Source organism: Lepus europaeus, chromosome 10 (genome assembly GCF_033115175.1).
Source record: "Lepus europaeus isolate LE1 chromosome 10, mLepTim1.pri, whole genome shotgun sequence".
Taxonomy (NCBI): domain Eukaryota; kingdom Metazoa; phylum Chordata; class Mammalia; order Lagomorpha; family Leporidae; genus Lepus; species Lepus europaeus.
Genome location: NC_084836.1, coordinates 26,546,290 through 26,559,825, shown reverse-complemented (window position 1 = coordinate 26,559,825; position 13,536 = coordinate 26,546,290). Strand labels below are relative to the sequence as shown.

At 51.2% G+C, this 13,536-nt stretch overlaps 1 protein-coding gene across 2 annotated transcripts in view; it reads left to right on the top strand.

Moving 5' to 3' along the window:
- Positions 1 to 13,536, top strand: part of PLXNC1 (plexin C1) — a 157,414-nt gene that overhangs the window by 27,667 nt on the left and 116,211 nt on the right. For both annotated transcript variants that reach the window (XM_062203121.1, XM_062203120.1), the window contains exons 3-4: positions 3,876 to 4,010; positions 8,618 to 8,718. In XM_062203121.1, coding sequence (XP_062059105.1) covers positions 3,876 to 4,010; positions 8,618 to 8,718 — 236 coding nt within the window. The remainder of the gene's footprint in view (positions 1 to 3,875; positions 4,011 to 8,617; positions 8,719 to 13,536) is intronic.

Genomic DNA, 13,536 nt, shown 5'->3' with positions numbered 1-13,536 from the left:
GTCTTAAAAAAAAAAATCTGAGGCTGGCACTGTGGCACAGTGGGTAAAGCCGCCGCCTACAGTGCCGGCATCTCATATGGGTGCCCGTTCAAGTCCTGGCTGCTCCACTTCCGACCCAGCTCTCTGTTATGGCCTGGGAAAGCAGTAGATGGCCCAAGTACCTTGGGCCCCTGCACCTGCATGGGAAACCCAAAGAGGTTCCTGGTTCCTGGCTTCGTATGGGCACAGCTCCAGCTGTTGCAGCCATCTGGCAACTGAACCAGAGGCTGGAAGACCTTCTTCCTCTGCCTCTCTGTAACTCTGCCTTTCAAAAAAATAAATCTTTAAAAAAATCATAATGCATGTAATCATGATACTATTATCACATGTAACAAAGCCATCAGGCATTCCTTAGGATTATCTGCTATACAGTCCCAATAGCTACATTCTTCTGATCGACTCAGAAATGTATGTAAAATTATTTTGTCCAAATCAATGTCTGAACCAAGTCCTCGGACCACAGGGGCTGTTCCCTGTCCCCCAGGGCAGGCTCCCCGCTTCTCTCTGCCAGCGACTCCTCTCTCGGTTCCTGTGGATGGTCTCACCTTGTGGATTTGGCTTTTTGCTTCCTCGTGGTGTCATTTAGCTTGTTTCTCTACTCTTCTGCTTCCTACTGTTGTGTGGCAGTTAGCATTGCACTGACGGGGAACTAGGGTCAAGTTCAACTGTATTGGCGGGAATGTGTCCCAGGCAGTGCTGCCAGATGAGGCTTTGCCATGATGTGATGAGTTTCCAAAGAGATCCCTGGGCAGTAGCCTCTCTCCTCCTGAGCCTCACTTGAGCACATCTCCATCAATCTCCTTCTTTTGTAAGACTGCCTTGCTGTTGTTCCTTTTCTGTACCTGGCTTTGCTGAGCCGGGCAGGCTATGTGCACCTGAGCTGACTGATAAAGGTGTGAATTAGATCCGGCAAGCCCACACCTCCTCAGTGCCTGCCTCGTGACTCCCTCCGCTTGGTGCTCTGTAGGGCACTTGTCCACTAGAACTTTCTCTAGCTGCACTCCCCGGGATGGTAGCCACCAGCCCGAGGCGGACCGTGGGCACCAACAATGTGGCTAGTGTGATCGTGGGACTGAATTCTAAGTTTAATTTAAACTTAAATAGCTGTGCGTGGCCAGGGACCACCATCTTGAATGGTGGGACCATTGGCATCCTAACAGGAGGCACAGGGGCCGGTGCTATGTAGCGGGGAAAACTGCCGCACATGACACTGGCATCCCGTGTGGGCACCGGTTCATGTCCTGGCTGTTCTTCTTTGAATCCAGTTCCCTACTGAGGTATCTGGGAAACCAGAGGAAGATGAGCCAAGTGCTTGGGCCCCTGCACCCACATGGGAGACCCGGATGAAGCTCCTGGCTCCTAGCATCAGCCTGGCCTAGAGCTGATCATTGTGGCCAACTGGGAGTGAACCAGCAGATGGAGGATCTCTGCGACTCTGTAACTCTGACTTTCAGATTAATAAATCTTTAAACAAACAACACAAGGAGGCAAAGCGTTTTCTTACCTCCCTTGGGACCTAGCTCCTGTTTAAAAGAGATTTGTTTTGAAGTTGGTCGGTGAGACTGACTTGCGGCATTGCTACTGAATTTTGGTGCTCAGTCCAGGCCCCCTGAGTGAGCTGAGCAGATGATGGAAGCGATCACAGGGCGAAGCCAGACTCGGGCCCAGAGCTGGGCGGTGAGTACAGGCCGATCGCCTCCGTGCCACACTGCTAAGGCGCTGTGGTTAAACAGCACATACCTGCTTACTGTCAGGAAGGGCGGGTGCCAGCGCGCTCCTGGTCGGTAGATGCACGAAGGCAGATGGTCCGGAAAGAATCACAGTTGCCAATGTTTCTTTTCAAGCTCCGTGTAGCTGATGTCCGCAGTGGCAGAGATGTGAATGTCGATCATGTATTTGGATGTGTTCAAACGGACAAACCGCCGGACACTTCAAAGTCTCGTACTGGGCAAGGGATAGGAACAAAGATGATTAAGACGTGGTTGCTACCCAAAAAGGGCCTGCAGTCTGTACTGATAGCCACCAGGGGTTGGTTCTGTGTTTAGTGTCTTTCATAATTCTTATTTGATTTTTACAGAACATGATTAGCGGGAAGGCATTCTTGGCTCCACTGTATTGTTTCAAAAAGTCTGTATAGGCTCAGTGCAGATGGCAATTTTTCCAAGTATTTTAAAATCAAATTACATCTGATTTATTTGAGAGACAAAGAGAAAGAAGGAAACACACAGAGATCTCCCATCTGGTTTACTTCCTAGATGCCTGTAATGGTCTCTAGTTGGGGGCTGAAGCCAGGATCCAGGAACCCAATCCAGGTCTCCCACATGGTCCTCAGTTTAGAGAACAAGAAGTTAAGGCCCAGGGAGGTTGAGTGAGTTACTGGTTCAAAGTAGTGCAGCTACATGGGGAAGGGCCAGGAAGCAAAGCCAAGCCCCAGGCACTGTTGCTTTGCTCCTAGCTTATGGTAATAGTGTCCCACCCAGTCTTCACGCCCACGTCTCAGTCTCTGTCTTCTCACCACCTTACTCCTTACTCAAAGCCTTGCAGCCTCCCCTCTTTCTCACTTGGAGTCGAAGACAAAAGCTTTGCACAGACCTCTGAGACCCTATGTTGTCCGCCCCTAGTATCTCACTGCCCAGCTCTCTACGTACACCGGCCTCCTTCTATTTCATGGCCTCTGCACTGGCAGGGCCTCCTTGAAGATCATGTGCTGTTGAGGCCCCTAGCTCCCTCCTGAAGGTTTCCAAATAAATGTCCTCTTTTAGGGTGACCTGCCTGCACCATGTCCTCTCCAGCTCCTCACCCCACTTCCCTGGGTCCCGATTCACTCATCACCTTCTGCAGAATGGCTCAGTTTACCCTTCTGTAGTTTTAGTTGCCTGCCACTACTCCCCCTGCACACACACACACACACACAGAAATGTAAGTTCTACACGGGTAGAATTTCTGCCCCCCACCTCCATTCTGTTCATTGCCATTCTTCACACACCCGGGACAGTGCCTGATCCATAATGAATATTTACCAGATGCTCCTTGACTGAAGATGATGAAGCTCAGATATGCCCACTTTCAAAGCCGCTGGATATTGTCACGCTTGCTAATACATTTTCATACGTAAACACGTAAATACTTGTCTATACCTGTAAGTTGTCTGGGTTACTTTACATTGCACAATTATGTAGAACCTTGTAGGAAAATCAGGGTAACGTGTGCACATCTTTGTTGGAAGCTACTTCTTTTAGTTTCAAGGTCACTGTTGACACAGTCCTAGCAAAGCTGTCACTTGGGGCTAAATCATTTGTGTTCACTTTATTTGGAAGGCACAGATGAAGACAGAAAAAGATCTTCATCTGCTGGTTCGCTCCCCAAAGGCCCACAGCAGCCAAAGCCAGGAGCCCGGAACTCCATCCGGCTCTCCCAAGTGGGTGGCAGGGACTCAGGTCGTCCTCTTCTGCCTCCCCGGATGCACTCTGGTGGGAAGCTGGATCAGAAGTGGAGTAGCCCAGACTCCCAGAAGCAGTGGGTGTGGGAAGCAGGCACCCCAACAGCAGCTTAAACCGCTGAGCCAAATGTCCACTCCCAAGAGTGGCTTCTTGTTGTTGTTGGGTTCGGGTATTATGGCCCCTTCAGAAGCACAGATGCTCCGCTGTGGTCATCAGCCATGTTGAGGACTGAGATGTAAGTGGGTGACAATGGAACACGGTTCCTCAGCCAGTCTGTATCCTGAGGAAGGCTTGGCGATAGAGCTGCGAGCTTGGACACCCTGCGATTCGAAGACTGTAATAGAATTCATATCTCTCTCCCCCTCTCTCTCTCTCTCTCTTTTTTTTTTTGAGTAGGTTGTTCTTGGTGAGAATTTGACTTCAAATTGTCCAGAGGTTATCTATGAAATTAAAGAAGAAACTCCTGTTTTCTACAAACTTGTTCCCGATCCCGTGAAGAATGTGTACCTCTATCTAACAGCCGGGAAAGAGGTAGGTAGCAATCTTAGTTATTGCTTCTGACTTATGAATAAAAATTGGTTAATTGATGTCATTATCTAGTAGAGAAGCTTTTACTTTGAACTACTGAGTTTAAACACAGCTGCAGGCTTCGAGAAGACCCGCAGTGGTTCACAGACATGGAATTAAAAAAACCTCACTGACTGGCAGTAAGTAAGCGAGAAATATTACCTATTTAGACAATTTTATTATTGGCTGTATTTCCAGTGCCGAATTTTCCAGAGGAGGGTGTGCTTGCAAACAGACGCGTAATCAGCGAGGTAACCGAATTTACATTTATTGTGTGGGCACTGAACGGTTAGAATGCATTTATGAATATACCCAACGGGACTGGCTTTGGAATTTGGGGTTAATATCAGGCCACAGTCTCATACACATTCATGAAGCATGGAATATATGGCACTGGCCTGCCCTCGCTTAATTTATTTGGCCATTTTAGTTTTCCTTCTTGATTCTGCTGACTGAAATAAAAACAGTATCTTTTCACGATGTCTTCGTCTTCACAAAGGGGAAAGGAAGGGCCACTAATTTGTACGGGGTCCCTACTGGCACTGCGCTGTCATTCGTGTGGCCTTCCTAGATGCATAGAGTTGTGTGTTTATGCACACACACACACAACACACATGTACATAAGTGGAAGACACTGTGCTTATCAAGTGTTTTAATAATTAACTAAGATACAGTTGTGTTTGTCTTAAGAAGGAAAAATCTAAGACTTGGAGAGGTTAAATAGCTTGCTTGAAGAAATATACATGCATCAGCCTTCATCAGGGGTGGGACGCAAACTGCCCTGACCCCAAGGCCTGTGGTCAATGAGCCTGGATCCCACATTTGTGAAAATGCAACGGGACGTTCTTGGGCTTAGTAGTTTTGAGCCAAGAGGGTTTGAAATCTAAAATGTCAAGAAGACTCATTGCAATTTAGATAGTCATATAGCGGATGTAGTAGGTGCCCCCCGCCGACTGCCATATTGCATTTTTCCTGCCATCTTAGTGTAGCCACGCCAGTGAGCCCCACGTGCTTTTGGGGTCACAGTGTAGGTATTCTTAAGAAGCCATCTTGCTCTATAGCCACTGAAAAGTCAGCTTTCTCAAAACGACCACCTTGAGATGGGCAGCTTAGACTCTCCCAGGGCTCTGTAAACATTCCTCATCACGCTGACTCCCCGTGCCAGCTAGCTTCCCCATCCCCTTTCTCTTGTGTTTCTTCCCTGGGGATCTCAGAGTTGAAAGAGTTCTCTTTTTCTGTCTACTCAACAAACTGCATGTATTAAGTAACAATTCCCATTCCCAGGCTTTATTTATCAAGGACATCTCAAAACTGCCAGTCAGAGTACTGACTGTGCTGCCACATGGAGCTGATAAAATTCCAGCCCCCAAGGCCCCAGATACTTGAAGGCTTGCTTAATCTGTGTGTGTTTTTCCATTCAGCTTTGTGAAATGTAGCAAATAGCTCCGAACTCCCCATTACTATCCTGGAGGCAGCCAGGATTCTAGGCTGGGAGCCACAGTGAAGACCACCAACAGTTGTCAGGTCCTTACCTCCTGGAGGGGGAAGGTTGTGGTCTCAGGTTGTTCAAAGCCTGAAGTCCGGGGCTGGCGCTGTGGCTCACTTGGCTAATCCTCCGCCTGTGGCACTGGCATCCCATATGGGCGCCGGATTCTGTCCTGGTTGCCCCTCTTCCAGTCCAGCTCTCTGCTGTGGCCCAGGAGGGCAGTGGAGGATGGCACAAGTGCTTGGGCACCTGCACCCGCATGGAAGACCAGTAGGAAGCACCTGGCTCCTGACTTTGGATCATTGCAGTTCCGGCCATAGCAGCTATTTCGGGAGTGAAGCAATGGAAGGAAGACCTTTCTCTCTGTCTGTCTCTCTCTCTCACTGTCTAACTATGCCTGTCTAATTAAAACAAACAAACAAACAAAAAACAAACAAACAAACAAAAAAACAAAGCCTGAAGTCCTTGGCTGGGAGTTTTCACCTGGGTCGGGGGGAGATAGCTACCTTCTTGGTTTAAGATTACCAGCCACAAAGCCTATTAGTTGACTCTGGTTGAGCAAATATAACCCCTAGAGAGGCAAAACCCAAGAAAGGGCCTTTCCTAGACCCCTGGGGAGGGAATAGTAGCCAAATTAATAAGCCACAGGATATCCATCAGGGAGTGGATGTGGCCATTAAAAATAATCACATGGAGATATATGCAGTGATGCGGCATGGCCTCTGTAGCGTGCTATTAGAGAGCAAGTCCAATGAAGTATTTATAGTGTCCTCTTTCTCACATCATTATGTTTGTATGTTTAAATGCGCTGGGCAGTAGTTCTCAAAGAATGTTCTGGAGAATCACAGTCTATCGGAAGAGCAATTGTTCCTCGGCCACTCCTGGGTGGTACTCGACATGGTCAAAAGCACGTGGAAGCCTTGTGCTACGGAAACCTACTGCGCTTTTTCAGCCCAGGGTTTCACGTTTGCTGGAACATGGAATCCTTATGTCGCACCACAGCAGGAGCCACTATCGAGTCAGCCGTCGGTACATGTCCAGTGGTGTTCTTACGTAATGACCCCACAGTGTCGGCGTGCCCATCATCTCCATTCTACCTATGAGGAAGCAAGGTTAGAGAGATCACGTGACACTCACTGAGAACCCCTCAGAATTAAAAAGGCGTGTTACTGTACACAGGGAAATGTCCACATTCTGTTCATTCCGGCTCGGCAGACTCAGTGGCGGGGACTATGACGTGGAAAGGCACCATCATCCTCCCAGGAAGTCACCTTAGAACCAACAGGCCTGCCCCAGGACATTCTAGAACTTTCCACGTCTCTGGTCTTTCTCAGAGGTCACTTTCTAGCATGTACCACTCCCTAGCACAGCAAGTGTCCCATGTCCCCCTGCCCCTGCTGTGTGATTTTGCCTGCAGAAAATGCACCGTGGGGGACACACTGTCTGCCTCCTACTGCCCTGCTCTGAGCTCTGAACCATTGCTACCACTGCCAGACCTGGCCCAGCACCAGAGCCCGCTTCGTGGGTTGCTGTCTCCCAGCACCTGGAAGACGAAGCTCTCGGGGCTGTTTCCTCTCTGACCCAAGTGGAGAGGCATGAGGGAAACAGGAGCTGTGGTGATGGAGCCACCCCTCACTGGCTGGGAGACCTGGTCCCCCGTCCCCTCATTTCCATATCTGGTACCCGCCTCATGCTGGCACCCCTGGGGCAGAAACTTTGGCTATTGCCAAATGTCCATTTCCGTGATGCCACCGACCACTTACTGCCTGTCTCTGAATGCCACCCACGTGACCCGATCCCGTGATCCCTATGGAAGTCATCATGTGTGGATCGGCAAGTCTGACTGCATGGCTTCTCAAGCCCCACACCAGGCTAAGTGAGTGAGTGAGTCAGCAGGAGGGGTATGGATTGCACTCCTCCCTGAGTGTCTGTGATGAAGTGGCTCCAGGACTGTCCCCTGAAGCCAGACTCCTCGGTGCTCATAGCCCTCAGATTAAATGGCATCGAGTTTCCCTGTAAGCAATGCATATCCTCCCTTGTTCTTTAAGTAGCTTCTAGATTATTTATAATGCCTAATACTGTGTTAAGTGCCATGTAACATGGTTTTATATTGTTTAGGGACTTGTGATGAGAAAAATGTACATGTTCAGTAGAGACTCAATTATTTTTTTTCTGAATAATTTCTGCATTTGGCTGAGTCCGTAGAACCCTTGGAGAAAGGGCTGATTGTAGGTCCTATTTTTTTAGATTTATTAATTTATTTGAAAAGCAGAGTGACAGAGAGGGAGAGGTAGAGAAAGAGCTCTTTCATCCATTGGTTCCTTCCCCAAATGGCGGCAACAGCCAGGGTTGGACCAGGCCAAAGCCAGGAGCCTGGAACTACCATGTGGGTGCAGGGACCCAAGGATGTGGGCCGTCTTCTGCTGCCGTCCCAGGTGCTTCAGCAGGGAGCTGGAGAAGTGGCACAGCTGGGACTTGAGCCAGGGCTCGGGTATGGGATGCTGGTGTCACAAGCCGTGGCCTAACCCGCTACTCCCCAGCGCCAGCCCCTCTGCATGCCCTTTTTTTTTTTTTTTTTTTTTTGTCAGGCAGAGTTATAGACAGTAAGAGAGAGACAGAGAGGAAGGTCTTCCTTCCATTGCTTCACTCCCCAAATGGCCACTATGGCTGGCACTGTGCTGATCCGAAGCCAGGAGCCAGGTGCTTCCTCCTGGTCTCCTATGTGGGTGCAGGCGCCCAAGCACTTGGGCCATCCTCCACTGCCTTCCCGAGCCACAGCAGAGAGCTGCACTGGAAGAGGAGCAACCGGGACTAGAACCCGGCACCCACATGGCGTGCCGGCGCCGCAAGGCGGAGGATTAACCAAGTGAGCCACGGCGCGGGCCCCTGCATGCACTTTTAAAAAGCTCCCCAGGTGATTCTGATACCACCACTTCATACCGCAGAACCTGAGACCTGCCCTGCCGAAGACATTCAAAGGTCAAGTTGACAAATAGGTTCCTTATGGCCTTTCCTCGGAGAAGGTGCTGTCGTGTTCCCGGTGTTGTTAGAATTCCATCCCAGCTTCTGTGCTCTTGATTTTCAGGTCAGGAGAATTCCCGTCGCGAACTGCAGCAAGCGGAAGTCCTGCTCCGCGTGCCTGGCAGCAGCAGACCCTCACTGCGGCTGGTGCCTCTCGCAGCAAAGGTATTTCCTGAGTTCTCTCTCTCCACCGCGCGGCCCGGGGAGCGGCGCGCGCCCGAACACTTGTTGCCCTACTTTTAAAGATCTGTTCCAATGACCCACAGGAACCGGTTTCTCCCAGGACAGAAATATCACCACGTAGTCCTAATTAATTCTTGAAGATGCTTCTAGCCGTGTCCGTGTTACTCAGTCGTTTGACCTGGGCCACGCAGGGACTGTGCAACCTGGGGGTGACATGGGGGGGGGGGGGACAGGTAGGGATGTGGCATCAGGGGGCCTAAGCCAGAGTAGGCAGATTAGATTCGCTTTGGCTTTCTAGAGAGTTCCCTAAGACTCCAGAGAGTCAAAACGGTTCTCTCAGGAAAGATAAAAGAATAGGGATGTTTGCAAATTTTCAAATGAACCCTCATCACGTCATGCATTCTGTTCGCTCCCCGGAAGCCTCATGATCGGGGGCGTTATCGCCTCCTGCGCCCTACAGCTGGGGACCTGGGGTGCTGTCACCATCCCTGGGCAGGACCTGCCCAGCCTGCTCCTGAATGGTGATGCTCACCAGCCACCGAGGCTGAGGGGCGACTCGGAGCCGCTGCCTCGCCATGGCAGTTCCTAGCGTCGCCTGGACCAGCCTGGTTGGATTCGCTGTTGCCATGGCAACCCAGCACTCGCTGTGGAAGAGGGGAGGAGAGGGCCGGGCTGCCGCGCAGGCAGGCAGGGAGAGAACCCTAACGGTGTCTGTCAGGTTGCTGTTTTCAGCTTTCAAAGGTGGCAAAGGAGAAGAAAGAGCAGGGCAGGTGGAGAGAGGCTGAAGCGGGGGCCAGGTTGGGATGGGAAAGGGGGGACTGGGAAGAGTACGGGCGAGGAAACCAAGAGACGAGGAGGGAGAGGGGCAGATCGCCTGCGAGCACGGGGTTCGGAAAGCAGACCAAAAATATGGGGCTGGAATTAATTAAGAGTTCATGGAGGAAGTCACCGCAAAACGATAATTGCTCTCGCCTTGCGCTGTGCCGCCTCACCGGGCTGTTTCCGTCAGAGTCCCTGGCAGACAAAAGAAAGGCAGGGCCTGGAACAGGCTCATGAATAATTGTAATTGGGTAGGAACGTTTCCTTCTTGTCGCCTGCCCAGGGCTGCAGTTTAAGAAATTAACCGATCCTGAACAGCCCTTTGTCGCGGCAGACCCACCAGGCAGCCTCGCTGTGCTCCTTTAGATGCCTGGCCGTGAGGTCGCTGCCCTTGGCTGGAGTTATGGCATAAAACAGCCACATGTAGCTAGCTAGTGACCCCTGGATGCACGCGCTCAGGTCTGGAGTCCCTGGGAGATTTCCAAGCTGCTGCTCTGACTTTGGGAGTTGGTGGTGTTGAGGTGGTTCTTACGGGAGCCTTCACATCAGAGGAGAGAGGGGTTGTTGATGGAGGAGAGAAGTTGGAGAGCTGAAGATTGAGGTCCTGCCGTGGGTAAGGGCTGGGCAGAAGCCAGGGAAAGAGCAAAAGAAATAAGGGGGCAGCAACCAGAAAGGGGAGGGGAAATGCCGCAGGGGGCTGGTTGTCTGCTGGAAGCCCTGCTGAGGGGTCAGACGGGAGAAGAAGGGAACTGATGACTGGGGACGGTGACAAAGGCAAAGGCCGTGGTTTGGAGCAATGCTTAACCACCGACAGAGAGCAGGGAGAGGACAGCAGGGCAGGCTCCGTAGAGGGGCGGCACTGAGGAAGGCAGCGGAGACACGGAACAGACGCTGCAGGAGACAGCAGAGCCCAGAGAGATTTTATTTATTTATTTTTTTGTTAAAATTCACGGAAAAACAGTGTGTGTTTGTTGCCGTTGGGACCATTCCAGGAGAGAGGGCGAAGCTGATGGTGCAGGAGAGAGGAAGAGAGAGTTGTGAAGGGCTGTCTCTGAGCAGATGGGAGAAAAAGCGGCCAGGTGCACCTGCGGGGAGGCGGGGCTCAGAGAGCAGAGCAGGTAGTTCTTGCCCAGTGCTGGGAGGGGACGGAGGGACCTGGCCCCGGCACAGGTTGGGGCTAGCGCGTGTGCAGGGTCTCTGCATGTGGCGGACCTCATTTGCAGTGACTTTAGACCAGAGAGAGCCAGGTAGGGGAGGAAACCCTGAGGTTGAGGCGAGATGAGAGGGAAGAAATGAAGCAGAAGACTGGGAGAGAGAACAGAGTGTAGAGAAATATGAGGGCATTTCAAAAAGTTCACAGAAAACGGAATTAAAAGAAGTTTCTTTTGGTGCAAAAAAAAAATGTTGAAACCCATGCAGCTTTTTTTATAATATGCATTTTCCATGAACTTTTTTGAAGATTCCGCATACAGAATGGTTGCCAGGCAGCCTGAGAGCCTGGCTGAGGTTGGCAGTCCTGCCTTTGAATTGAGAACAGCAAGCGTAGTTTGGCTTTGCTCAGGCCAAGTTCAGCTCTGGGGGCGTGGTTGTCGAGTGGGGGCGACTTCCCTTTGGCTGGGGTTGGGGCAGATGCATCGAGGGGGGAGAGAGAGGCCAGGGAGCCGAAAAGGCGTGCAAGGGGTGGATGATGCTGTGGCTGTGGCTGTGGCTGTGGCTGTGGCTGTGGGTGTTGACGCGGGGAACCGTGGACTCCTGGGCTCTGCACAGGGAAGGGAGGACTGACGGGAGCGAGGACAGGAGAAGGTGGGAGGGTCTGTGTGGTGGAGGCTGTGCCTGGGGTTAAGAATTGCTGGAGCAGCAGGACTGGAAAAGGCGTGGTGGCTGGAGCGTGGGGGTTGCGTGTGGTGGTCTTGGGCCAGGTAGAACAGTGGTGTGGCAGGGTGTGGTTGTGCCGCTGTGGAGGGTGCAGGACAGACCCTCGGCAGAGGGGGCCTGGGGCACTGAGGTGCCTGCCAGAGTACTGGCAGGGTTGGTCATCTGTGTGGACGTCACAGCCACTATGGACGGTGCTGGAACAGCACGGCAGAGAGTGAGGAGCTCAGACCGGAAAACTGCAGGGAAGTGGCTGTGGGGGCTGCTCTGTAGCGAGGTGGGGGTGGGGGAGTGGCTGCAGGAGGGGAAGGGTTAGAAAGGGGAGAATTGCCCAGAAGCGGGCAGGGAGGCCCCAGTAGGGCACCTAGGTTGAGAGAGAGGCAGCAGCCAGCCCTTGAGAGGGGCGTGGGGAGGCTGCGTGCTCAGGGGGAGAGCCAGCTTCAGCGAGCTCAGACGAGAGGTTGAGGACATGGGCACCTCTGCCCACACCTGCCTGTGGGTTGTTGTCTTCCTGCTGTGCCTGCTTCGCGGGACCCTGCCCTTGTTCCCTCACCCCACCCCAGTATGCCACAAGACTAGTGATCCTTTGAAAATCTCAGATCATGTGAGCTCCCAGCTCAATGACCACCCTTGGCTTTCCGCCTTAGAAGGTAGTCTGATGGCTGTCCCTGCCAGGGTTCCGTGGTCAGGTTCTTCACCACGTCATATGCCACTTGCTCCTTCGTACCCTCTACCCCAGCTGCACTGGTGAGCTTTCTGAGCTGATATGCCAAGCATGTTTCTGCCCCAGGCCCTTTGCACTTGCTGTTGCCTCTGTGTAGAATATTCTTCCCCAGCTCTTTTGTGACTGACTCTTGGCCATCTGCTCCTAGAACACACATCTTTCTCCATCTGAATACCGAGTCTTACGCAGTCTGTTGTCACTCACAGCATGTCACTGTCCTATTTTCTTTATGACCCATCACTCTCTGAAATGACCATAGTTTCCTGCATCTCCCTTTATTGAAGCATGGTTAAAAAAAAAAGTTAAATGAGTGAGGTGGGTTGAGTGATTGGTAAACTCTACAGATGGCAAGTCGAGACTTGTGCCTTAAGTATCAGAGAACATTCTGGAGTCAGGGAGTGATGGCTCATCACAGCCATGTCAGATCCCCTGCTTTCCAACTGGTATGGTTCTGACCTGCAATAAAATGGAACTCAGCTCAGATCTCTGAGTCGTGTGAAGCTCCTGGTACCATTCAAAATGAGGAATTCGAAAGGGAGATGTTTTCTTCTAACCGTAGAGCATCCCACTGTGTTTATTTTAAATGTCACAGATTTATTTAGAAAAATAATTTATTTTTTTCTGTTGAGAAGGTTGAGCTTTCTTGCATACGTGTCTGGAAAGTAGATTTGGGGCTGGGGTCGGGGGAGGCAAGAGACCCGTCCTAACTTCCTTCTGATTAGATGTTAAGAATAGACATCCAGTGTAAGCAGATAAAAAGCAATTAGATAAACAATGAGCTCTGAAAAAAATCTAGTATTTTATTGTTGGAGTCTCAAACCCAACCTGTGCTGAATTTGGCTGTGTGGGTGGAGAGTGAATTTTTGCAGACTGAATGTCTTGGGTTTGGAAGCAGTTTCTCAGTTTCTCCCATATTGCAAAGCAGAGCACATGTGTTCAGTTGTGGATTTCCACAAAACTGGCAATCCTGAACCCAGGAATGAACGCGTGAGCCTCCCAAAGTTCATTTGCAAGTTTCTTTGGCACGGACGATGCGTTTTCCTACAATGTCACAAATGACGGATGGACTCACAAGCCAGCCCGCAAAATTCAGTTTGTCTAATTTCAACCAGTGTCTGTTGACGGTCTCCTGAGAGCCCAGTGTGGGAAGTGAGCTCGCTTGGTGCTGCCGTTCCCGGCTCTGAAGAGTTGGCACGCACGCTGGGAGGGCAGACCTGGCCGTGGCCGGCATGCCTTCAGTTAGTCACGTGCCCCGCGTCGATGGTTATCAAGCCCTGGGCTGAGCCCTGTGCTTGGTGCCCGGGATAGGAATTTTTCTTGCCTACATGGAGCTTGCAGTCTGGCTTCCATGCCAATAATACCACGTAGCCCCCAAACCCCCAATT